Source organism: Aotus nancymaae, unplaced genomic scaffold, assembly GCF_030222135.1.
Source record: "Aotus nancymaae isolate 86718 unplaced genomic scaffold, 86718_ANA_hifiasm-v0.15.2.pri h1tg000033l, whole genome shotgun sequence".
NCBI lineage: Eukaryota > Metazoa > Chordata > Mammalia > Primates > Aotidae > Aotus > Aotus nancymaae.
This window is the reverse complement of record NW_026988447.1, coordinates 13708483-13733127: the sequence shown is the minus strand read 5'-3', so window position 1 is coordinate 13733127 and position 24645 is coordinate 13708483. Positions and strand designations below refer to the sequence as shown.

The window sequence follows — 24645 nt, the reverse complement described above, 5'->3', positions numbered from 1 at the left end:
AAGATCCATTTTGAATTAATTTTTCTAAAAGGTGTATTGTATGTTCTCTGTCTGTGTCTATTTTTTTTTTTTTTTTTTGCATATGAAAGTCCAGTTGTTCCATCACCATTTGTTGGAAAGACTGTCCTTTCTCTATAGAATTGCCTTTGCTCTTTTGTCATGAATCAGTTGACTGTATTTGTCTGGGGGTCTATTTGTGGGCTCTGTATTCTGTTCCACTGACCTATGTGTTTATTCTCTCACCAGTACCATGCTATATTTATTACTGTAGCTTTACAGTAAATCTTGAAATTGAACAGTGTCAGTCCTCCAACTTTGTCTTTCAGTGTTGTGTTGTCTAGTGTGGGTCTTTTGCTTTTCCATAAAAACTATGGAATCAGTTTGTTGATATACACAAAGTACCTTGCTGGGATCTTAGTTGATATTGTGTTTAATCTACAGATCAAGTCAGGAAGAATGGACATATTAATGATATTGAATATTCCAGTCTATGAATATGGAGTAATCTTCCCATTGATTTTATATCTCTTTTCTCTGTATAGATCCTGTACATATTTTGATAGATTTATGCCTAAGTATTTTTTTTCTTTGGTGCAACTGTAAATGGTATTGTGTTTTAATTTCAAATTCCAATGGTTCATTACTGGTAACAATCGACTTTCGTATATTTACTTTGTATCTTCCAACCTTGCCATAATCACTTATTTTTTCCATGAGTTTTATGTTGGTTCTTTGAGATTTTCCATACAGACATGATGTAATCTGCAAAGACAGTTTTATTTTTTTCTTTCTAAGCTGTATGCCTTTTATTTCCTGTCTTGCTTCACTAGCAAGGACTTCCTGTACAATGTTAAATAGGAGTGGTGAGACAGGACATTCTTGCCTTCTTCCTTATCTTAGAGGGAAATCATCCAGTTCTCACCATTAAGTATGTTAGCTATAGGCTTTCTGTAGTTACTCTTTATCAAGTTGGGAAATTCCCTTTTTTTCCTAGTTTATTGAGAGTTTTACATGGCTGCATGCTGGACCTTGTCAAATGCTTCTGCTGCATCTATTGATATGATCATAGGACTTTCTTCTTTAGCTTCTTGATGTGATTAATTACATAAATTCATTTTTAATTGTTGAGCCAGCCTTTCCTTTCTGGAGTAAATCTCACTTGATTGTGATGTAGAATTCATTTTATACATTGTTGGATTTGACATGCTAATATTTTGATGAGGATTTTTGCATTTGTGTTTTTGAGAGATTTTGGTCTATAGTTTACTTTTCTTGTAATGTCTTCATCTGTTTTTTTCTATGAGGGTAATTAATGCTGGCCTCAATGAATGAATTTGCAAGTACGCCTTCTGTTTCTATTTTCTGGGAGATATTGTAGAGAACTGGTATCATTTATTCTTTAACTGTTTGGTGGAATTTACAGTGAACATATCTGGGCCTGGTGCTTTCTTTTTTTGAAGGTTATTAATTATTGATTGAAATTTTAAATTGGTATAGGCCTATTCAGATGATCTATATCTCCTTGTGTGAGTTTTGGTATAGTTTGTGTCTTTCAAAAAATTAGTCCACTTCATCTCATTTATCCAAATTTGTGGGCACAGAATTGCCTGTAGCCTTTTCTTTTTATGTCCATGGGATTAGTAATGATGATCCCATTTTCTTTTTTCTTTTTTTAGGGGAACAGGGCCTTACCTCGTCATCCAGGCTGGAATGCAGTGGCACAATCATAGCTCACTGTAACCTCTAATTCCTGGGCTTAAGCAATCCTCCTGCCTAGGACTACAGGCACGTGCCATGATGCCTGGCTAATTTTTAAATTTTCTGTAGAGATGGGGTTTCATTTATGTTGCCCAGGCTGGTCTTGAACTCTTGGCCTCAAGTGATCCTCCCACCTCAGCCTCCCAAGTGCTGGGATGACAAGTGTGAACCACTAAGCCATTTTCTTTTAGAATATTAGTAATTTGTGTTTTCTCTTTCTTTTTTCTTGGCTAGTCTGGGTAGAGTTTTATCAAATTTTTTGATCTTTTCAAAGAACCAGCTTTTGGTTTCATTGTGTTTCCTCTACTGATTTCCTATTTTTAATTTCATCAATTTTTGCCAAAATTTCTATTATTTCTTTTCGCTTGTTGTGGGCATAAATTACTCCTCTCTAATTTCCTCAGGTGGATTCTTAGATTATTTTAGATCTTTCTTCTTTTCTAATATATGCATTCAATGCTGTGAATTTCCCTATAAGCACTGCTTTTGCTGCATCCCAGAAATTTTGATAAGTTGTATTTTCATTTTCATTTAGGTTAAATTATTTTAAAGTTTCTCTGGAGTCTCTTCTTTGACCCATGTGCTACTTAGTATTGTGTTATTTAATCTGCAAATATTTTTGAATTTTCCCTGCTATCTTTCTGTTATTAATTTCTAGCTTAATTCATTGTGGTCTGAGAGCATAGATTGTATAATTTCTATTTGTTTAAATTTATTTTGGAGTGTTTTATGGCCCAGAATGTGGTCTATTTTGGTGAATGTTCCATGTGATCTCAAGAAGAATATATACTCTGTTGATGTTGGATGAAATATTCTATAAATGTCATTTAGAATAAGCTGATGAATGGAACTGTTCAGGTCAATTTTATCCTTATTAATTTTATGCCTGCTTGATCTACCAACTAGTAAAAGAGAGGTATTAAAATCTTTAACTATAATGGTCAATTTGTTGATTTCTCTTTGGAGTTCTATCAGTTTTTGTCTCATATATTTGATGCTCTTTTGTTAGATGCATACATATTACAAATATCTTCTTGAATAACTGAGTCCTTTATCATTATGTAATGCCTTTTCTTTCTTTCTTTCTGTTTTTGAGGCAGAGTCTTACTCTGTTGCCCAGGCTGGAGTGCAGTGGGGAGAGCATGGCTCACTGCAGCAATGACCTCCTAGGCTCAAGCGATTTTCCCATCTCAGCCTCTCGATTAGCTGGGACTACAGAAGCATGACACTATACCTGGCTAATTTTAAAATTATAGAGATGGGGTTTCATCATGTTACCCAAGCTGGTTTTGAACTCCTAGGCTCAAGAGATCCTTCCACCTCAGCCTCCCAAGCAGCTGGGACTACAGATGCATGCCACCACATCTGGCTAATTTTTTTTTTTTTTTAGAGAGATAGGGTGTCACTTTGTTGCCCAAGATGGTCTCGAACTCTTGGGCTAAAGCAATTCTCCTACCTTGGGCTCTCAAAGTGCTGGAATTACAGGCATGAGCCTCTGTGCCCAGCCAAATGCCCTTTTTTATCCCTGATAATTTTCCTTGTTCTTAAGTCTACTTTGCTTGAAATTAATATAGCTAGTCCAGCTTTCTTTTGATTAGTGTTAGTTTGGAATATCTTTTCCCAAATCTTTACTGTTGACATATCTGATAAAACATATAATTGCATCTTATTTTTGAGAACTAGTCTACTCTAACAATCTTCGTATTTTAATTTTTATATTTAGATCATTCACATTTGAAGTGATTAATGATATAGTTGGATTAATATCTACCAGGTATGTAATTATTTTCTATTTGTTGCACTTGTTCCTTGTTTCTCTCTCTCTCTCTCTCTCTGTCTCTCTCTCTCTCTCTTTCTCTCTCTCTCTCTCTCTCTCTCTCTCTCTGCCTTCTCTGGTTTTAATTGGGTATTTTTTATGAGATTCCATTTTCTCTCCTCTATGCTCCTTTAAAATTATTTTTAATGGCTTCTCTAGAGTTTGCAAAATATATTCATAACTAATCCAAGTCCATTCTCAAATAACACTCTACTGCTTCATCGGTATTACAGGTACCTTATAACAGAAATCCTAATTCCTCCCTCCTATGTATTATAATACTGCTAGCATTCATTTCAGTTATCCATATAACATAATCACCCAATACACTTTTCCTATTTTAACTTTGAACAATCATCTATTAGAGCAATTAAGAATAAGAAATAAAAAGTTTTATTTTATCTTCATTTATTCTTTCTCTGATACTCTTTCTTTCTTCATGTAGATCATCTTAGTTTCTGGCCTAAATGACTTTACTTCTCTCTGAAGAGCTTTTTAAAAACACTTCTTACAGGTCAGAACTATTGGTAATAAATTTCTCATTTTTTGTTTGCCTGATAAATCTTTATTTCTCCTTCACTTTGAAGTGAATTTCTCTGGATATAGAATCCTAGATTGATAGGGGTTTTTCTTTCAATACTTTAAATATTTCACTTCACTTTCTTCTTGTTTGCATGGTTTGTTTTTTCCCCTCTCTGGCTGATTTTAAGGTTTCTCTTCATCTCTGGCTTTCTGTTGTGTGAATTTGATATACCCAGGTATAGATTTCTTGGTATTTACCCTACTTGTTGTTCTTTGAGTTTCTTGGATTTGTGGTTTGGTGTCTCCTTAATCTTGGAAAATTGTTGGTCATTATTATTTAAAATATTTGTTCAGTTCCATTATCTCTTTCTTCTCCTTTTGGTATTCCAGTATGTGTATGTTATATTTTTTGAAAATGTTCTATAGTTATTAGATATCCTGTTCTGTTTTCTTTCCACTCTTTTTTTCTCTTTGTATCTCAGTTTGGGAAGTTTCTACTGACATTATCTTCAAGCTCACCGATTCCTTCCTCAGCTTTGTCCAATCTATTGATGACACCATTCAAGATATTCTTCCTTTCTGGTACCATTTTTTTTTTATTTTTAGCATTTTAAAAGATTTTTTATTAGTTTCCACTTCTCTGATCACATTACCCATCTATACTTGCATGTTGTCTACTTTTTCCATCGAGACCTTAGCACATTAGCCATCATTATTTTAAGTTTTATTTTATTTCTAATTGAAAAATAATAATTGTATATATTTATGAAGTACAGTATTATGTTTCTGTACATGTATACATTGTGAAATGATCAAATCAGGCTAATTAGCATATTTATCACCTCAAATATTTATCATTTTTTTGCAGTGAGAAATGTAAAATCTTCTCTTAGCTATTTTGGGATCTACGATACATTAATGTTAACTACAGTCATCACGCTGTGCAATAGAACACCAGAACTTATTCCTCATATCTAACTGAAACTTTGTACTTGCTTACCAATATCTCCCCTTTCCCCATCTACCCACCCCTCTGTAGCCTCTGGTAACCACCATTCTACTCTACTTCTGTGAGTTTGACTTTTTAATCATAGTTTTTTAAAATTCCTGGCCTGATAATTCCAAAATCTCTGCCATATCTGAGTCTGGTTCTGACGCTTCCTGTGTCTCTTCAGACCGTGTTTTTTTTCTCCTTCTAGCATGACTTGTAATATTTGGTTGAAAAGCAGACATGATGTATTGAGTAATAGACACTGAGATAAGAAGCAGGCCTTTAGTGTGAGGTTTTGTGTTAATTTGGCTAGGAGTTGGGATATGTTTAATGTTTGCTGTAGTTGTAGGTGTCAAAGCCTTCAATTTCCACTAGTGTCCTTGTTTCTGTCTCTGCTGTTGTCTTTGGTTTCCCTAAACATTCCTTCTCATATAGAGTCTAGGCCTTGCAGCTCTTTCAGCTCTAACCTTCGGTTATTACACTGGACACCTGTTGATGTGGTGGCAGGGTGTAAGGGTAGTGGGAGCATTCTGTTATCATATTATTCAGTCTCTTTTAGGCCTCTGTCCCTGGGGTGGCCTTTACAAGTGTTTCTCAACTATTTTGTTTCCCCTTAGGTGAGACAGGTAGGCTAGAGGGAGCTAGAGTTGGGTCATTTCTTTTCCCTTCACATTGGATGAGGCTCTGATCAATCTTTTCCCTTGCTGTGGTAGGCCTTGCTATGGAGAACACTTTGGATCTGGTTCAAAGTGGTCACTTTTCCCCTCCCTGTTGGAAGCATGAGAGTGCTTCTTGGGTTTTCACCGTAAGAACCTGGTGGGGTAGCTGGAGGTAAAACCTAAACAAAATGTGGGGTCCCTGACTGTGGTTCCCAGGAGTTTCTCTCTCTCACACTACTTTATGCACTGCTTCCAGCAGTCCTTCAGAGTTGCTACATTTGAATGCATGGCTTCGTTGTGCCTGCTTCCAAGGAGAAGATCTCAGCTTTGACTTTCTGCACTAACCTGTCTCTAGATTTTGAGGTGGTGGTTTTCCCAGTGACCTCAATTCTCTGATAGGTCCAAGACAAGCCATTGATAATCAGTTTGGCCAGTTTTTTTCTTCTTCTAAGATAGAAGTGATGACTTCCAAGCTTTTTATATGTTGGAGCTGAAACCAGAAGTCCTTTCTATTTTTAAAAATGTCATCACTTTAAATATCAGGAAACAAAGGCTCCTTGTGGTTAAATGAGTAGCTAGAATCTTCCCAATCCGGAGCCAGTACTCTTTCCTTTCACTGTCCTGCCACATTAGGTTGGTGCAAAAGTAATTGCTGTTTTTGCTATTAAAAGTAATAGGAAAAACCACAATTACTTTTGCACCAACCTACTATATCTCACAAAATCTGCCCGGGAAAACATCCTCAGAAAAAGCATGAAGCTGAATAGCTGGGTGTGGTGGCTCATGCCTGTAATCCCAGCACTTTGGGAGGCTGGCTGAGGTGGGCAGATGACCCGAGGTTAGGAGTTCAAAACCAACCTGGCCGACATAGTGAAATCCTGTCTGTACTAAAAATACAAAAATTAGCCAAGTGCAGTGTCAGGCGCTTGTAATTACAGCTACTCAGGAGGCTGAGGCAGGAGAATTGCTTGAACCTGGGAGGCAGCAGTTGCAGTGAGCCGAGATTGTGCCACTGCACTCCACCTGGGTGACAGTAAGACTGTCACACACATATACACACACACGCACACACACACACACACAAAGCATGAGGCAGAATAGAAGGATGTAGCAAAGTAGGATAAGCAGATGTACTGCTTTGGGAAAAACAATTCATTGTCTCCTCATACAGGATATAAATCGAAGGTTGAGTATTCACTCTAGCTTTACAAAAGTGTCCAGAAAAGGCTTCTTTTATTAGCAAACTGCTTTCACAGCATATGATTAAGTTCACACAAACATTATATACAAACAGTATCTCTTGGATGCATTCAGAGTCAACTATTAGTACTGAACACTTACTATGGATCAGTCACTGCACTAGAAATTCAGAGATATTTAATGAGCTTGTCCTTGATATGAGAGGAACTAACTAGTGAGGCTGGATTCTAGCCTTTTCTCTGCATATAATTAGTTATATGCCCTTGGCCAAGATTTAAAATTTTTCTGAACTATATTTCACAAAAGGGATAAAAAATAATTACCTTTCAAGGTAACTGAGGTAATGTCCAGAAAGCACTTATGACAGCTGTAATAATAGTAATTTAATATAAATTTTTATATAGTAATTTTTATGTATAATTATGAGTATTATAGTAATTATATATATATTAATATGTTACTAATATTGATAGAAGTTACAATATCAAGTCATGGAGATAAATCTCACCATATAGCCCCTTGTAGAAAAGAGCCAGCAATGTCATGAATCTTATAAACATGTTCAAAGCTCTCAGTAGCTAGTCTTACATGCCAAGAAAAACAATTAAAAGCTAGGTTCTATCTGGATGATAGGGCAATTTAGGTCAGCATTTATGGACACATGTCTGTCAAATTCCATCCCAAAGACTTTAAATTCAGTAGTGTACTAGGCTGTGGTTTTTTGATATTGTTCACCCAAGTATAAGAAAGCTGGAAACCAGTGTTAGAATAAGCTAGTGGTACTCTACGAACAATTTCAGCTCAGGTGGTTGCAGACATCACCAAGAGTGCCTGAAATGGCTGTGCTCTGATGACTACTCTGGAGGTGAATGCCCAAGAAGCGATGCAAAGGATGGGGCAAAGTCAAGGCTCCAGCATGGGAAAGCCTGGCCTCACATGCTGGCTTTCATCTTGAGCCACAGATTGAGTAGCCCTTCAATAGAGACGTACAGGAGAAAGGGGCTACTCAACCTGTTCCTTTGGGACAATACCAACAATTAGATGGATTGATGTACAAAGAAGTAGAAAATATTCCAGTGACCAACCAAGTGTGTGAGCTAACCCAGCAGAGTCTCAAGGCACCACGAGACCTGAATCTGTCCTTGACTATGGTGGGGGTAACTTTATGCAGGCTCCTGGCTTTGTCAAAGTGCTAGACAGGATCACCGTGGTCATTATCACCATGAGAGGCATGATCACAGGTGCCTGGTCACCTCCAAGGTGATCCTTAGGACCACAGAGCCCCTCTGGGTAGCCATAAAACATAGGAGTTGTATGACAGAGGGACATAGAAACAGCAACCTTAGGGAGCAAAAGTGGGGTGACTAAAGGATTCAGGGGCAGATGGCACTCAAAAGCAAGTCCCTGGGGAGGCATTCCAGGTAGCACAGCTTGTACAGTTAGTAAGAGGAAACAACTCAGATGACTCCAGCTAACCAACAAGGGTCAGGCTCCAGGGTGTCTACCTGGTCCGATGTAGCCTGAGTCATCTCGGGTTAGACCCTTGAATTGCCACAAGTCCTTAAAGGGGATTCTGACCCATAGGCAGGTCTGTCCCTGCCAGGTAGAGCGAGTGTGTAAGTGCCACACTTACACTTACCACTGGTGCAGTGACACACATCCTCCAAGAGTTGACACAAGAGCAACTGCTTCAAATACAAGACAAGGATGGTCTTTGTACATAAGCCACCTCAAAAATCATCAAATCTGGCTGGGTGCAGTGGCTTACGCCTGTAATCCCAGCACTTTGGCAGGCCAAGGCAGGTGGATCACCTGAGGTTAGGAGTTTGAGAGCAGCCTGGCCAACATGGCGAAACCCTGTCTCTACTAAAAATACAAAAATTAGCTGGGTGTGGTGGCAGATACCTGTAATCCCAGCTACTTGGGAGGCTGAGGCTGGAGAATTGCTTGAACCCAAGAGGTGGAGGTTGTAGTGAGCCAAGATTGCACCACTGCACAGCAGCCTGGTCAACAAGAGCGAAACTCCATCTCAAAAAGAAAAAAAATCATCAGATCAAAATGGTGCAGGAGTGGTGTGACACAGTGCAAGTCAAGGGCTCCTGGAGCAGTTTCCTTTCAAGGTCAGGGGGCTTCCTATGCAAAATCCATGCCTGTGTTACTATGGGAAAAAAAAACATTTTTTTCTATATCAATCCAGAGATAATGATTAATTATAAAGAAAGAATGAATAAGGCTATGAACTGATTCCTTATGAATCTAGGTTTCTTACTACACGAGGACTCCAGAAATTTTATCTTAGATATTTCCATTTTGCAGATAAGGAAACCATAGTTAAGATATATTTAAAGAGCTTTTCTTTGATATGAATGAAGAACTAGTGAGGTTTGATTCTAGTTTCATCCACTTAAAAACATTATCCAAGTGCAATATAAAGGATGTTTACTATAATTGATAAGACAACAGTGACATGGCAGAAAATGGATACATTTGCTTTAAACAATAAAATGAGATTCCCCTTTCTAATGAAAATGTTCAAAATTGCGTAAACTTACATATTATACAGAACTCAAAGAATTCCTTTAGACCCTGTACTACATAGGAAATAAATTTTATGACAGGTAATAATAAAATAATATATTGGTCTAAGTCAACACTTCATATTTTACAGGCAAGTAGAGTCCCTCAGGCTCTATAAGGGCCATTCCATGACCCAGAACCATGTGGATAGAGTGTTAACTGAGGACCTTCTCCCTTTGCAGCACTTCTCCATTTAGTCCATGTTTGAATCTAAACCGGAGGTTTTTAAAGTGTGGTTTCAGGACTGGCAGCCTCAGCACTACCAGCACCACGAGGGAACTTGTTAGATATGCACATTTTTGGGTCCCTATTGAATCAGAAACTCTGGGGACAGGACCTGGGAACCACGTTTTCCACATGATTTTGATGCACCCTTCCCTAACCATTAAGAACTACTGTTCTAAATATTGTAATGGCAAGGTCTCAGGCCCAAGAAGGCCCACAGTATGAATCTCAGGCCCTGAGATGGGAAGGTTCTAGTGAACATGCTTGAATGAGATTGGTCTGTGAAAACAGAATCTTGCTCTGTGTTGCTGAGGTCAGTGCAGTGTTTGCATGAATGCATTTCCATGGATATGCAAACCATTAGTGCCAAGATAGTTTACTGCTAATGAAACAACATTGGATAGTGTCTTAGTCCATTCTGTGCTACTATACTAGAATATCACAGATTGGGTAATTTACAATGAAAAGAAATTTATTTCTCACAGTTCTGGAGGCTCAGAAGTCCAAGATTGAATGGCTGGCATCTGGTGAGGGCCATCTCACGGCATCATCTCATGGCATAAGCCAAGAGGGCCAGAAAAAGTGAGAGAGAGGAAAGGGGGCTGAACTCGTCTTTTTATAAGGAACCCACTCCTGCAATAAAGGCATTAGTCCATTCATGAAGGCAGAGCCCTCATGACCTAATTGCTTCTCATTAGGCCCCACCTCCTAACAGTTGCATTGAATGTTTTGTTTCCAACACATGAACTTTGGGGGACACTCTAAAACCACAGCATTCTGTTCTGGCCCCAAATTCATGTTTTTCTCACATGTAAAATATATTCATTCCATCCCAATTGCCCCAAAGTCTTAACTTGTTCTGGCACCAACTCACAAGTCCAAAGTCCAGGGTCTCATCTAAATCAGATATGGGTGAGACTCAAGGCACAATTCGTCCTGAGGCAAATTTCCCTCCAGCTATGAGCCTGTGAAATTAACAAGTTATCTTCTTCCAAAATACAATGATAGGTCAGGCAGAGGATAGACATTCCCATTCCAAAAGGGGGAAATAGGCGAGAAGAAAGGAGTAACAGGCCCCAAGCAAGTCTAAAACTCAACAAGGTGAACAATACTAAATCCTAAGACTTGAGGGTAATCTTCTTTGACTCCATGTCCCAATTTCTGGGCATACCGGGGTAGGGTTTGGAACCCTGGGGCCTCAGGAAAAGCCTTGCCCCCATGGCTTTGCTGGGTTCAGCCCATACAACTCTCACAAGTTGGAATCTCATGTCCATAGCTCTACTAGGCTGGAGCTGCATGCTGGTAATTGTACAGTTCTGGGGCTTAGGGGGCACCCCCACCATGAAGGGCTCCCCTAGGCCTAGTGGGGACTCTCTGCTATGGCTGTGACTCCACACTTGTGCAGGGCATTATCCTCCTCAGGGCTCACTGTGGCAGCTCTGCCCCAAGACAAGTCTTTGCCTAGGCCCTCTGGTTGTCTGTAACATCCTTTGAAATCTAAGTGGAGGGTGTCATGGCCTCACAGCATGTGCCTACAGAATTAGCACCACCAAAATTTACAGCTTGTACCTTCCTGAGCAGCAGGTAGAGCTGCACCTGGGTTCCCTGAAGCCACAGGTGAAGTAGCCAAGGAGTGTGGTGCTGGAATTCAAGAAGCAGAGTTCTGAGGTGGCTCTGCTTACTGGTCCTGAGGAAGGCATACTGGGAGAGCCACCCAAAACCATTCTGCTCTCCTAGAGCTCTGGGCCTGTGATGGGAGGGGCAGCCTTGAACGTCAATGAAATACCTGCAGGGTCATTTTCCTGTTGTCTTGATTAATTGCACCTGGCTTCCTTCTAACTGTGTTAATCCCCTTTATCAAAGAGTCACTTGGCTACACCTTGCAAACCTTTTTATTCTTTACATCGCCAGGCTGTGAGTTTTCCAAATTTTATGTTGTTTCCCTTTTACTTATAAATTCCATCTTTAAATCATTTCTCTCTTCTTTCATTTTACTATATGCAGTTAAAAGAAGCCATGCAAGTCCTTCAATATATTGCTTAGAAGTTTCTTTCACCAGATATCCTGGTCCATTACTCTTAAATTTGCTTTCCATAAAGCCCTCCGGCATGGACACAGTTAAGCCAAGTTCTTTGTGACTTTATATGAGGATGGACGTTACTTCAGTTTCCAAAACCTTGTTCCTCATTTCTCTCTGAGACCTCAGGAGAATGGCTTTTACTGTTCATATTTCTACCAACATTCTGACTTAAGTGACCACTTAAGTAATCTCTAAGAAGTTTCAGACTTTCTCTATAGTTCTTTTCTTCTTCTGAGCCCTCACCAGAATCACCCTTAATACTCCATTACAGCAAGCACAGCTGTTTCTAGCCTGCTCCTTCAAACTCTTCCAGACTCTGTCCAATTATACAGTTCCAAAGCTGCTTCCCCATTTTCAGGCATTTGTTACAGTAACAGCCCCACTTTTTGGTACCAATTTTCTTTCTTAGTCTGTTTTGTGCTGCTATAACAGAATGCCGCAGACTGGGTAATTAATAATAAACAGCAATGTATTGCCTCATGGTCTGGAGGCTGGGAAGTTCAAGACAGAGGGGCTGGCATCTTGCAAGGGCCTTCTTGCGGTGTCTTTCAGGGCAGAAGGTGAGAGGGCAAGAGAGAATGAGAGAGAAAATGGGCCCACATTCATATTTTTATAATAAACCCACTCCCACAATAATGGCATTAATCCATTCACAAGGGCAGAGTCCTTATGGCTGAATCACCTCTTATTAGGCCCCACCTCCCAGCACTGTTGCATTGGAGATTAAATCTTCAACACAAGTACTTTGGGGGACACATTCAAACCATGGCAGACAGCGTAAACCATTTCTTTTGGCTCTTCGTAATCCTCCTTTCCTGGGCTGTTGGCAGAAGTTGTTCATGCATGAAAGGAAAACTGGCTTACTTAAACCAGGGTTTCTCAGGCTTGGTACCATTGGCATTTTAGGCCAGATAATTTTTGCTGTGGGGAGCTGTCCTGCATTGGAGGATGTTTACCAGCATCCTTAGCCTCCATCCACCGGGTGCGGGTAGCAACTCCCCTCCTGCCTCCATCCCCGCAAGTCTTGACAATCAAAAATGTTTCCAGACATTGCCAAATGACTCCTGAGAGTGAAACTGCACCTGATTGAGAACCACTGACTTAAACCAAGGCGGTTCCTTCAAAGTGGTAACCAAGGGAGAATGTGTCCTGGAAAAAAAGTCAAGCTGATACAAGTTGGAGCAGGCTCCCAGTAGCCATGGGGATGACTCACATTGTAGGATCGGCCATGCCTCTGCCTCCACTGAACCAGCACTGTCTGAGCAATGACCAGAATGCAGAGGAAGATCAAGATCATTTCCACGTGCATGGATTTGTGGCCGTGGTGCATCTTGTACATCCTCTCCTGCTGCAGGCTGGAACCGGCAAATGAAGTCATCTGAAAAAGCCCTTAACCTTGCACATTTAGCAAAAAAAAAAAAAAAAAAAAAAAAAAAAAAATTAACATTTGGCTCACAAAAAGCAACAGGGGATTTCTAATGTAAGGGTTGGTAAGTTTTGATTATAAAGTTTTTCTAAGTTTTTCTTGGTTCCTTCCCTTTCTCGAGATCTGGAGAAGGAGCAGCTGGGAGCAGGAGCCTGACTCTCTTAGCAAAACCAGTTCCTCTTAGCCCTTTGCTTTCCCATGTGGTTGGCTTCAGCCTTGTCTTTTAAGTTAAGTCTTTTAAGTAAAAAACTAATGGGCCCCACAAAGACCTGGGTCCCAGTCCCTGATCTGCCACTTCATTGCCTCACAACCTTGGGGAAGTCATTTATCCTTTCTGAGGCTCAGTTTCCTCATTTGCAAATTTAAGATAACCATCCTTCTGTAACTGACAAGGTTGTTGTAAGACTATATGCACATTGTTATTTTATTTGTACCTATATGAGGAATAATTATTATTGGGCTGCAATAAGATGAAACTGCCATTTTTGAAAGTCAAAATGAGTCAAATGTTGGTAATTTTAAATAATTTCCTACCTTTTCAAGTAAGAGGATACCCTGCAGATTGTGCCTATGCCAGAGGAGAGTATATTATCCACGGGGCAATGGAAAGCTACTCAGTGAGTTGTGTAAATTGTTACAGAACTATTACAGAGAGAAAGAATAGACTTAAGTGTTATCTTAGACATGCACAGACATTCCCATGATGGCTAAATGTTTCCGTTTTAGTTGGATGATTAGTTTTGCACAGTGGCACAGAAAACCAACAAAATAGTTTATCATCTGGTTTAACATCCTGGAGTAGCCTCACCCAGAGCAGTGGTTCTTGACCTTGTCTGTAAGTTAGGAATCACTGGGAAGCTTTAAAAAAACCTTAACCCTCAATGTCCACATCAATTAGATGACCATTTCTGGCTGTTAGGGGCTGAATTGTACCCTCTCAAAGTTCATACACTGAAGTCCTAATCCCCTGTACTTGAACGTGCCAACGAAACGGTGCCGGCACCTTAATGTTGGACTTTCAGCCTCCAGAACTGCGAGAAAATAAATTTATGTGGTTTAAGCCACCTATTCTGTGGTATTTTGTTATGCTATTCCTAGCAAATTAATACAGATTTGCAGGATGGGATCTGGCATCAGGAATTTTTCAGGCATCCCATGTCATTTTAAGGGGCAGCTAAGGTTGAGAACCACAAGCCTAGAGGAAGAGAAAGAGGCCCAGGGTCAAGATGAGTGAACATGCGGAAAAATTATGAATGCTGTCAGTTACTTTCTGAATATTGGTTAGTATCATCTTTCATCCCTAGTGTGGCACTATCAGTCATGAAATCTCTTAAAGTTAAGTTTCCACTTACGACTGGTTACAGTATGCAGTTAGCTAGTGTACCACCCAGAAAACACCGCAGGGTAACAGTCTGTGCCATGAGATAGTGACTTTTTAAAGGCACTTGATGGGTATGTGGGTTGGGTTCTCTTCCTCTGCCAGCATTTCTAGAGCAACTCTGAAGAGCAGAGTAGTGAATGCCTCAGAAAAGGGCCCCATCCAAATCCCGAGGGTGCCCCCTGCTGGAAAACATGTAGAAATCAGCCCACAGAACCTAGTAAATACTCCTGCTCAAGTTCAGCTTCTTTGAGAGGGATTCTCAGAATGTCAGTGCTAGCAGTTACCATAGATGGAATGAATCTCCTTCATTTATCAAATGACGAAGTTGAAATCTATATCAGATCAGCAACTTGAATAAAATTACAAGGCTATTAGTCTCTCTATTGGAAGATGAGCTCAGGAGACAAGAATGATTTCTAGAAGTTCATTAAAAACAAAACGAAACAAAAAAACACTTGATCCCCTGAAGAAATGGGAAGAAAAATGAAAAGAGTACAAGAGCTTAGTTGTGGTTTTTACAGCTCCAAATCTAAAATAGTTATTTAATATTCTATATAATTAACAGACTTTGAACTCAGGCCATGTAGATAACAGAGTGACTTCATCATCAGTCTAAAATAGAACTTGCAGAGATATAAAATAAAATATGTTTCATGAGGTTAATCTATTAATCTATTGTAACAGGTTAATCTACAATAAAAATGCATCTCAAATGGGTTAACCTATGTCGAAGTACTTTGAATAGTATATATTGGTGTACAAATGTAGTAAGTATATTCTTTTCTAAGAAGAAATACATCCAAAATTGACTCCTAGAATATAAAAAAGGAGGATCTTTTCATTTTTATTTCACTTCATGTGGTGCTCACAGGGCCTTACAGTATGTACCAGAACACAGGGGCAATGGTAGAGGAATAAAACCAGTGTATCTTGTGGCTAAAATAAATAGTAGCTCGACACAGCCATATTTTGAAGAATATATTAATTCAGCTTTGTGGGACTGCATGATCTTTTCCTACAGACTATGCTGCAGCAAAAAGAGGAAATCCATGTGGTTTTGGTCTACAGTATTTGTGTATCCTACCCCATCTTCTCTATCCTGGAAAATTTGTAATTTCTCAATTGTTAAGATAAAAATCTAATTTTTAGCAAAACAACTGCTAAAAAATACTAATTACTTACTTCCATGCATCTTCTGCAGAAAGCTTTGTATGAGAGACCTGAAAAACATAAAAAGGGCCCTTATCAAAAAAGTCCTTGTTTATTTGGCTTGTACGTTAAAGCAATACATGGGAAACCCAAACCATGAAAAATAACAATGCCACATAGTATTTGAATGATTCGGGATAAATGTCCTAGTAAAATAATTTGCTTATAAAACTAAAACACCACAAACAAAAAAAGAGTAATCAGGTCCCTATTAATAAATATTCGATCATGTTCCTGGATCAGAGAATCAGATGAGGCTCCATTTCAGTGGTTTTGTTTTGACAAATCAGTCAAAGTTACAGAGAGTGGTCTCCTAATAGGCGGTGCAGCTCTGGCTTCTAGGATATGAAGTGTGAGTCTGAGCATCCCTAAAAAACATCTGTTTTGCTGGTATCTTAAATGATGGTAGTGAGTAAATATCATCTCCAATCTCAGTGAGTAAATATCATTTCCAAGTTCAAAGTTTCAGAGACAGCTGACCAGAGGCTCTGTTGATTTGGAGCATTCTTGTACTCTCCTGTTAAGAAGGCATCATTACTGACCCCAGGGAAGGAGTAATCTGGGCTTGTGCCCTTACAAATTGAGCTGGAGAGCAGAGAGATCATCTCCAGAACAGTACTTTTTGGATTACCTGCAGAGTCCACCCATAGACTGCCTTTTCTAGATGATTGCTAACTCACTACATTTGGTCATTTGAAACCTTTAAGGCCAAAGATATAATCATGTAACTTTGGTGGAGAATACAGAAGAGCATAGAAAGCCAATGTTTTTGCCCTCAAAGCAGAATTTAGCAGAGAGGGACCTATGGAACAAAGGAGGAGACACATGCACCTTAACTACCTGAGGCTTGCTTCACTCCTGGAACTCAACACTTGGGCCCAGCTGTTGTGACCTCCATTTGAATATTAGGGACCCACCTGGTGGGATCACCTGGGGGCAGGGAGCCATGGAGAAGTTGCCAGTATTACCCCCCTACCAACCACTTCCTCTTTCCTGGCATCACCCAGAAAGGTCCCGGCATTGTGCAAATATTGCCGAAACCTATACTTTTCAATTTCATCCAAATCCTTGTTCTCTCTTGAATGTGAGAAAGAAAATCTTAAAAGTACTAGAAGAAAATATGGGTAAACATGTTTATAATTGTGCAGTGGAAAAGGCAAATTTAAGTATGATGTAGAGCCCAGAAATTATAAAGTTAAAAAAGTTACAGATTTTGAGGACATAAAAATAAAATACATTATAATGCTCAATATTTGAAAGACAAATTGAACTGGGGAAAGCATAACATATGTGAGGGGCAAAAAATCAATAAGCAAACGTAAAACGAGCTTTTATAATTTAATCAAAAAGAGACAGGTGGTCCAAAAGGGCAAAATACATGAATAAGAAATTCATGAATTGAGATATGCAAATGACCATTAAATTTATGGAAAGGTGTTCAAGCTCAGTAGTAATAACTGTATTAAAAAAATAATAAGGCCGGGCATGGTGGCTCACGCCTGTAATCCCAGCACTTTGGGAGGCAGAGGCGGGTGGATCATGAGATCAGGAGTTCAAGACCACACTGGCCAATATGGCGAAACCCCGTCTCTACTAAAAAATTCAAAAATTAGCTGGGCGTGGTGGCACATGCCTGTAATCCCAGCTACTTAAGAGGCTGAGGTAGAAGAATTGCTTGAACCAGGACCCCGGAGGTAGAGGTTGCAGTGAGCTGAGATCACGCCACTGCACTCTGGTATGAGCTACAGAGCGAGACTACATCTCAAAAAAAAAAAAAAGTAAAAACAAGGTCTTCTAGTGAACCATGGTAAGTAAAAAAAGTGTGCTTACTTCCTCTCCCTCCCCAAACACCACTAGAACAACAGCAAAAGGACATAATCCTCCAAGTCCAAGGAGAATGAGAGAGGCGTCCAGAGCAACCAATTCTGGAACTGAACAGCAGATGGGCCAGCAGAAGGGGACACTGGGACACCACAGGGCAAAAGACACCGAAGCTCACCAGCATGCTGGCAGTGCAGAGCAGAATGTGTGTCCTAAGACCCTCAGAAGGGCTGTGGATTGCAGGGTCCTAAGGCATCTGGAAGTGGGAGATGCAACTGGGGTTAATACCATGAGGTTCACTGAAAGTCAGTTTAAGGCTTGGAGGTCCCCACACTAGCAGAGTGCTAGTGGTTAAACCTGAGGCACAGGCCCAGAGGTACCAGGCACATGGAGGGAGAGTAGAGGACACTGACAGCCTTCATCTGAGTCTGGAGAGCCCCAAAATCCTGTCTTGGCTGACCAGGGTCCCCAGTGAACTGAAGTGGGGTAGTCTGGAAGCAGCTTGGAACTGCTTGGAAATCCCAAGTCTGAAAAGTGAAGTGTGTGGTGGGAGAGCCTATCTAACAGCTTCCTTGGGAGTCAGTGGGGTCAGTCCATCCTCCCTGGTGGCATCACCTCCAGATCAGGCTGCAGGGGCCCTGCCTTGCTTTAGAACACCCCAGACGTCTCAAATGCCGAACAAAAGAATTGTGTTTTTGTCTCTTAAGAAAATATTTTGAAAGTCTGGTAACTGATTTTGTGAGTAGACCTTGATTGGAGAGAGATGATGTAGGGTTGATACCCCAGGGGATTGGGAAGTTGGGGAGAAGAAAAGGAATAGCCTGTGTTCTGGGAAATTGGAGATAAAGTTTTGAAATTTGGCTTTCCCAAACCATCTAAAGTGGGTGTCTCGGCTGACCAGGCTCCCCAGTGAACTGAAGTGGGGTAGTCTGGGAGCAGCGTGTAACTGCTTGGAAATCCCGAGTCTGAAAAACAAGGTGTGTGATGGGAGATCCTAACTACCACAGCTCCTTGGTTGTTAGTGCGGTCAGTCCTCATCCCTGGTTTAAGCACCGTAGTGGGTTGAATTGTGTCTTCCAAAAAAATATGTCTGAGTTCTAACCTCTGGTACCTGGAATGTAATCTTATTTTGAAATAGGGTATTTGCAGATGTAATTGAGGACCTCAGGATAAGACCATCTAAATTTAGGGCAGATCCTAAATCCAATGACTAGTGTCCTTACAAGAGAAAGAAGAGGAAGATTTGACATCCAGAGACACAGGCACAGAGTAGCAAGGCAGAGTAGAATGCCACGTGAAGATGGAAACAGGGACTGGAGTGATGCAGCCACAAGCCAAGAACACCTGGAGTCACTAGAGATGGAAGGGGCAAGTAAGAAGTCTCCCTAGAGGGAGATGACACTGTTGACACCTAGATTTTGAACTCCTGGCCTCCAGAACTGTGAGAGAATACATTTTTTTGTTGTTACGGCAGCCCTAGGAAACCAGTACAGGTCCCAGCAGATCCTTGCTACCACTCAAGCCTGTAGTCAGCAGTGCTGTTAGGGAGAATGTGGCTACACGGGCCACAGGTGGACCTGCAGGCAGGGCTGTGAGAGCAGATCAGTTGATAATACTTAGATATGTGGCACGAGGGCCTCCATTTGTGCTCTTGGCCTAGGCATGTTAGATATGAGCTTGCCCACTTGGCTGGCAGCCAGACGTGCCCCTTACACACAGAATGAATCAATCTAAGCCAAGAGAAAAGACCTATAGCTATGAACAGTCTTTGTTCTCCCTGTGGAAAGGCCCAGCCAGGCCACCCTCCACTGAAGTCTGCCTGTCAACAAGCTTTCCCTGCTAGGAAGGGCTTAACAGTGCTGTAGAGTCTCACCTTTGTGAGACAAGTGAACAATCACAGATCACAAGATGTTTGAGACAGGAAAGGGTTCTGCACCCATGATGGCACTGAGCCTTAAAGAACATAGTAAAACAACCAAAAGCTCTTAGGAATTAAAAACAAGAGGACAGAAATAAAAAATTGAAAGGAAAAATTGAAGATAAATTGAGGAACTCACAAAGAATTTTAAAAAACCTCAAAGAGATGGAAAACAGGAGAGAAAATATAAGAATACTAGAGAATTGGGGCAGGAAATCTCCTTACATCCAGAAAAAAGGAGTTATAGAACCAGAGAAGAAGATAACAGATGGCAGGAAGTTTAAAAGAAATTATAGAAGAAAATTTCCAAGGACTGAAAGATATCTGTTTTAAAAATGAAATACTCACTAAGTACCCAGCATGATGGATGAAAAGACCCATATCTTTGGTATATATAAAATGATATATATATAATGATATATAAAATAACATAGATTCACATTTAGTGACATAAAATGTTTTCATGACATATTGTTAACAGAAAAAACATGCTTCAAAACAGTTCTGTATAATCTGAGCCTATTTATGTAAACGTATAGTTACATAAAGAGACATCTGGAAGAAAAAAATCCAGAAGAATGACTCCCAAGATGTTAACAGGAATGCCCCATGGATGGTGATGCGTCTTGGGTGTTTACTTTCCTTCTTATACTTTACATTAAGTGTATTCTACGTGAACGTGTGTCACTAAAAAGAACAGTACAAAAGTAAGCTTGCCTCTGCCCTCTCTTTTATCCTTTTCCTTGTCTGATCAGCTGCCATGCCCTTTTTTTCCTGTCCCAGAACCATCATTTGTATCTACCTCTTCTATCTTTCTTTTGGCTAGCTAAATCTGCGTGAGCTCCAGATGCTTCTGAATACCTGCTACGTTGCTCCCCTTGGGAATCTCTCTCTCAGACATGTGAATTAACCTGCCCTAAAGTAAACATACTTGTTTCCCCCCAAGCTGCTCCCACTTCATTGTCCCTGTCTCAGTCAATAGCATCCTGTCCTATCTATCCAATTGCCCAAAGCAGAAAAGCCTGAGGCATCATCCCTGCCCCTAACCAGCCCTGTACCTCCAACCTACTACTCTCCTGTTGGCCCTACCTATAAATGCCTCACAAACATGCCCCCTTATCTCCACCCCTGTGGCTTTTATACCATTCATTTTTTCATTCATTCAGCCAATATGGAGTGGTGCCTCCCCCATGCCAGCCACTGGCTTAAGAGCCGGCATTCACGGGTGAGAAAGACAGACAAGGTGCCTGTCCGTATGAATAGGGCCGTGTGTTCTAGAGGAAATGATGCACAATAAACAAGCAAACAAAACAACTGCCTAATGAAGTAAATTCTGTGGAGAAAATAGAATGTGTGATAAAGAATAACCAGCATCAGGGAAGGGTTGTCACCCTTTAGATAGGGTGGCAAGGGGAGGATGAGATAGAGGCCAGCATGCAGGGTGTCCCCCTCCTCTGAAGCCCTTGCCTTCACTCTCTTCCCCCTTCAAACACCAAGAGTGCTCCCATTAAAGGTAGACTGATCCTATTACTGCCTTCCTGCCCGAAATCCAACATGGCTCACAAGGCCTTGTTTTCCATTTCAGCCTCCCGTCTCTCTCTACTGACCCTGCATGCCCTCTGCTCCTTCCAGCCTCCAAGCTGGGTTGCCTCATTGCTGCCCACCCTTGGGTCCCACTTACTCCAGGACACCCTTTCAGTGAGGCCCCTCCCAGGATATCTACTGACCTTGAACATTGTTACCAGACTGCATTGGTGATGACTCACTTACTTACCTGAATCTGTAGGGGGCCAGGGCTGGCCTCATCCCCACACTGAATCCCCATGTCTGGCACATGGCACACTCATTGTATTTGGAGACTGCCACCCCTCGTGGAATTGGCTCTCATCATCTCTCACCTGAACTGGGGCCTCCAAACTGATTTCCCCACTTTCAACTCTTGCCTTACAATATCCACCTGTTAGAAAAATCTGTCTACAAGTGGGAAAACCATAACAATGAACTCAGAAACTACTGATGTCCCTGGGCCACATGTGAGTGCCAGGTAGGGATGTTAGTTTGGAGGGGTGTATTCATTGGTGAGGAATTCATGTCACAAGGCAAGGCTGCATGACTGTGGATGGAGAGGAGGGGCTGTGCATGGTTTACTCCAAGGAGAGAACAGTTTTGGGGGAAGTGGTGGGTCCTCTCAGCTCTCAGGAGAAATCAGAGCCTGGAAAGCAAGCCTTAGACAAGCAGAAGAGGGAACTCCTAAACCCATACTCTCTGCTCTCTTACACTCCAATTTTAAGGAGTTTCAAACATACCCCACCAGTAGCAGACTCAAAAGACGCTAGGGGTTTTAGCTGGGCAGGTGGAGGATGGGGAATAGGGAGATGGTGTTTGTCGCTGGAGTTCGGGCCCCACATCATGAGATTGTATGTTACTGTTCATTTATTCATTCAGTAGATATTTATTGAGGCCTTGCCATTTGCCGAGACTGTTCTAGGTCCTGGAAATACAAGAGCAAGCAAGGCAGACCACCTGGCTGCTCTGCTGGAGCTTTTGTGCCTGAAGGAGGTTCTTAGACAATCAATCAAACACACACACATACATACTTCAGGTAGCTATAAGGGTGGTGAAGGAAAATAAAAGAGGGTGAGGTTCAAACTAAAGGGATGCTATCAGATACAGGCTGGTTACTATCTCTACTTTTCCTTTCTTATCCCCAGCTCTAGTAAAGTCAAGAAACCAGCACTTCTTGAACTTTGCTGTGCAAATGAATCACCCTGGGGTCTGGTTAAAATGCAGATTACAATTCAGTGGGTCTGGCGTGGGAACTGAGACTCTGCATTTTTAACAGGCTCCCAGGTGATTCCTTGGCTGCTGGGCCCTGGACCACGTTGTCTTGTCGTGAGGGATTAAGAGAAAAGCTGTGAGTCCCTCCTAGGGCAGCCTTAACAGAGAGGCAGAACCTCCTGAGGGCAGCAAACCAGGCAGTGATGCCAGCCTTAAGGAAGAGCAAACATCAGCAGCAAATTCACCAGTCCTAGGTCCTCTGACCCTGCTGGCACGCATTGATCAATTCAGAACCCCCCTTTGGATAATCTGGGTTTGAAACCAGCAGAAAGTCATTGAGTGTCATTATAAGTTTCCCCATTTTGTGGTACACAAGCCCCTCCACAGCCTAGCCCACCCCTATTTTTTGCTATAAGCATTCCTGATCCCTAGGTTTCTGCCAGACAGAGTGGACAGTCCCTTCTCTGCCTTTTCCCATGGCCATCCATCCCCACATTCAAAAAAAATCTCCAAGCCATTTGGTACTGCTGTTGCCTCCATCTAGAATTCTCTGGTCCATGCGGTCAGATCCTGTCTGTTCCCCGACATCCAGCTCGAACGCCACGCCCTCACGGGTTGGAGGAGAAGAGGGGCAGTCAGGAGCAAGCCCTTCTCAGAAATCCTACAGCTCTTCGCCTGAACTTATTTTGGGACAATAATCTCTTCCTACCCGGCATATGAGTGATCTTTGTTGTTAAGTGTCGTTTTTGCCCTTAAGAGTTACTTTTGTCCTCGTTTTAAGGATGGGATTCAGGTTCCTCCAGGTAAGACCTACCCTCCCCCACCCCAAACCCTCCTGGTACCTGGATGTAGCCTAAGAATTGTCTTACGAATAAAGAATAAATTAAGTTTGGGTTTGCAATCGACTTCAGCAGGAGCGGAAATGGACTAGGCTGAGCACCAGGCGCCAGTTAGACAAGCAAACGATCAGGCCCCTTCTAGACGTCCTGAACCAGAAACCCTGGGGCACAGCTCAGTAGTCTGCGTGGTAACGCGGCCTCCCAGTGATTCTGATGATGCTCGAGTTTGAGAGCCAGGGCGGTCTAGCCAAGAGCCTGGAGCACACCCCTTTCCCTCCCTCGCTGCCCACGACCTAGACCCTGGGCCCTAGGGGCTTCTGCCGAGGAGGGAGGAGGGCACTCAGGCTGTCACCAAGGAGGGCGGGAGTGGAAGGGGTGAGCCAGGAAGAGAAAGTTCGAGGATTCGAGGAGAGGGTTGGAGCGAAAGCAGAGGATCAGAAGGAAGAAAGGAAGGTAGCGGGGAGGGACAGAAGCGGGAGGAAGGGAGTGGAGGGGCTGGCACCCCTCAAGGTGGCATCTTCCAGAAGGTCATTCTTCCCCACGTCCTTCCAGGGCCGGTTCTCCCTGGTGGGGCCGGGGGTCTTGGAGACCAGTCTGTGCAGCCTGCCCGGCCCCAGCGTGAGCCGACCGCGCCCCCGCGCCCCCGCGCCGCCCGTACCTGCTCTTGCTGTGGGGGCGCCTCCAGCACCGGCGCCGCCTTCCGCGCGGCCGCCCCTGCGGCCATGCATGCACCGCTATGCCTTCTCCCACGCACAGCGCCGGCCAGGAAGGGTCCCGCGGAGTCCGCAGAAGGGGGCGCCGCGGGGCCGCGGGAGCCGGGGGATGGGGGGCGGGTGGGAGCGGGGCCTGCGGCGGTGGCGGAGCGGCTGCTCCTCCCGGACTGTGCTGGGCGGGAGCTGGGAACCTCCCGGCGCGCCCGCCTCCGCCCCCTGCACGCGGGCCAGTCTCCTCCCCAGCAGCGGCCTCGAGGTCCCCGTCGCCAGCGCCCCCGGCTCCTTCAGGGCCGCAGGCCTCTCTGTAGGGAAGCCATTCAGCCAGCCATCGCCACCGCCAATAAAGCGTCCAGAGCCCGCCCGGTGCGTGTGTCGGGAACCAGCGGTTTTGTTACCAGGCGGCAGAAGTGGAGGAGGGGTCAGAAGTGGGGAGAGAGAGAGGGGAGTAGAGGAGTGAGAAATGGCGGGGGTGGGGTGACTGGGAGGGGGAGAATGGGGAGGACTGTGAGGGGGCAGAGAGAAAGAGAGAGAGGAGGGATGAGGGAGGAGGAGGGTTTCCTCAGCTCTCGCTCAGCAGTGTTTATTAGGAGGCAGGAGTTTGGTGGCTGTGCAGATGCTGAGACCCTGAGCCTCCATGACACCCCTAGTCTACTTCCATTCTCTGGGCTCACTGCCCCTTCTTTCCTCAGTTATCTGTGCTTCCTCCAAATATGGTGAAGGAGAGAAACTCCA

The 24645-nt window shown here is 42.5% G+C and overlaps 1 protein-coding gene across 3 annotated transcripts in view; it reads right to left on the bottom strand.

Annotated features, from left to right (window-relative positions):
* RNF175 (ring finger protein 175) overlaps positions 1-15830 on the bottom strand; it is a 41182-nt gene extending 25352 nt beyond the window's left edge. For all 3 annotated transcript variants that reach the window (XM_064383803.1, XM_064383801.1, XM_064383802.1), the window contains exons 1-2: positions 15818-15830; positions 13042-13223 (exon numbers count right to left, since the gene is read on the bottom strand). In XM_064383803.1, coding sequence (XP_064239873.1) covers positions 13042-13206 — 165 coding nt within the window. In that variant the 5' untranslated portion in view covers positions 13207-13223; positions 15818-15830. The remainder of the gene's footprint in view (positions 1-13041; positions 13224-15817) is intronic.
* Between the last annotated feature and the right edge of the window lie 8815 nt (positions 15831-24645).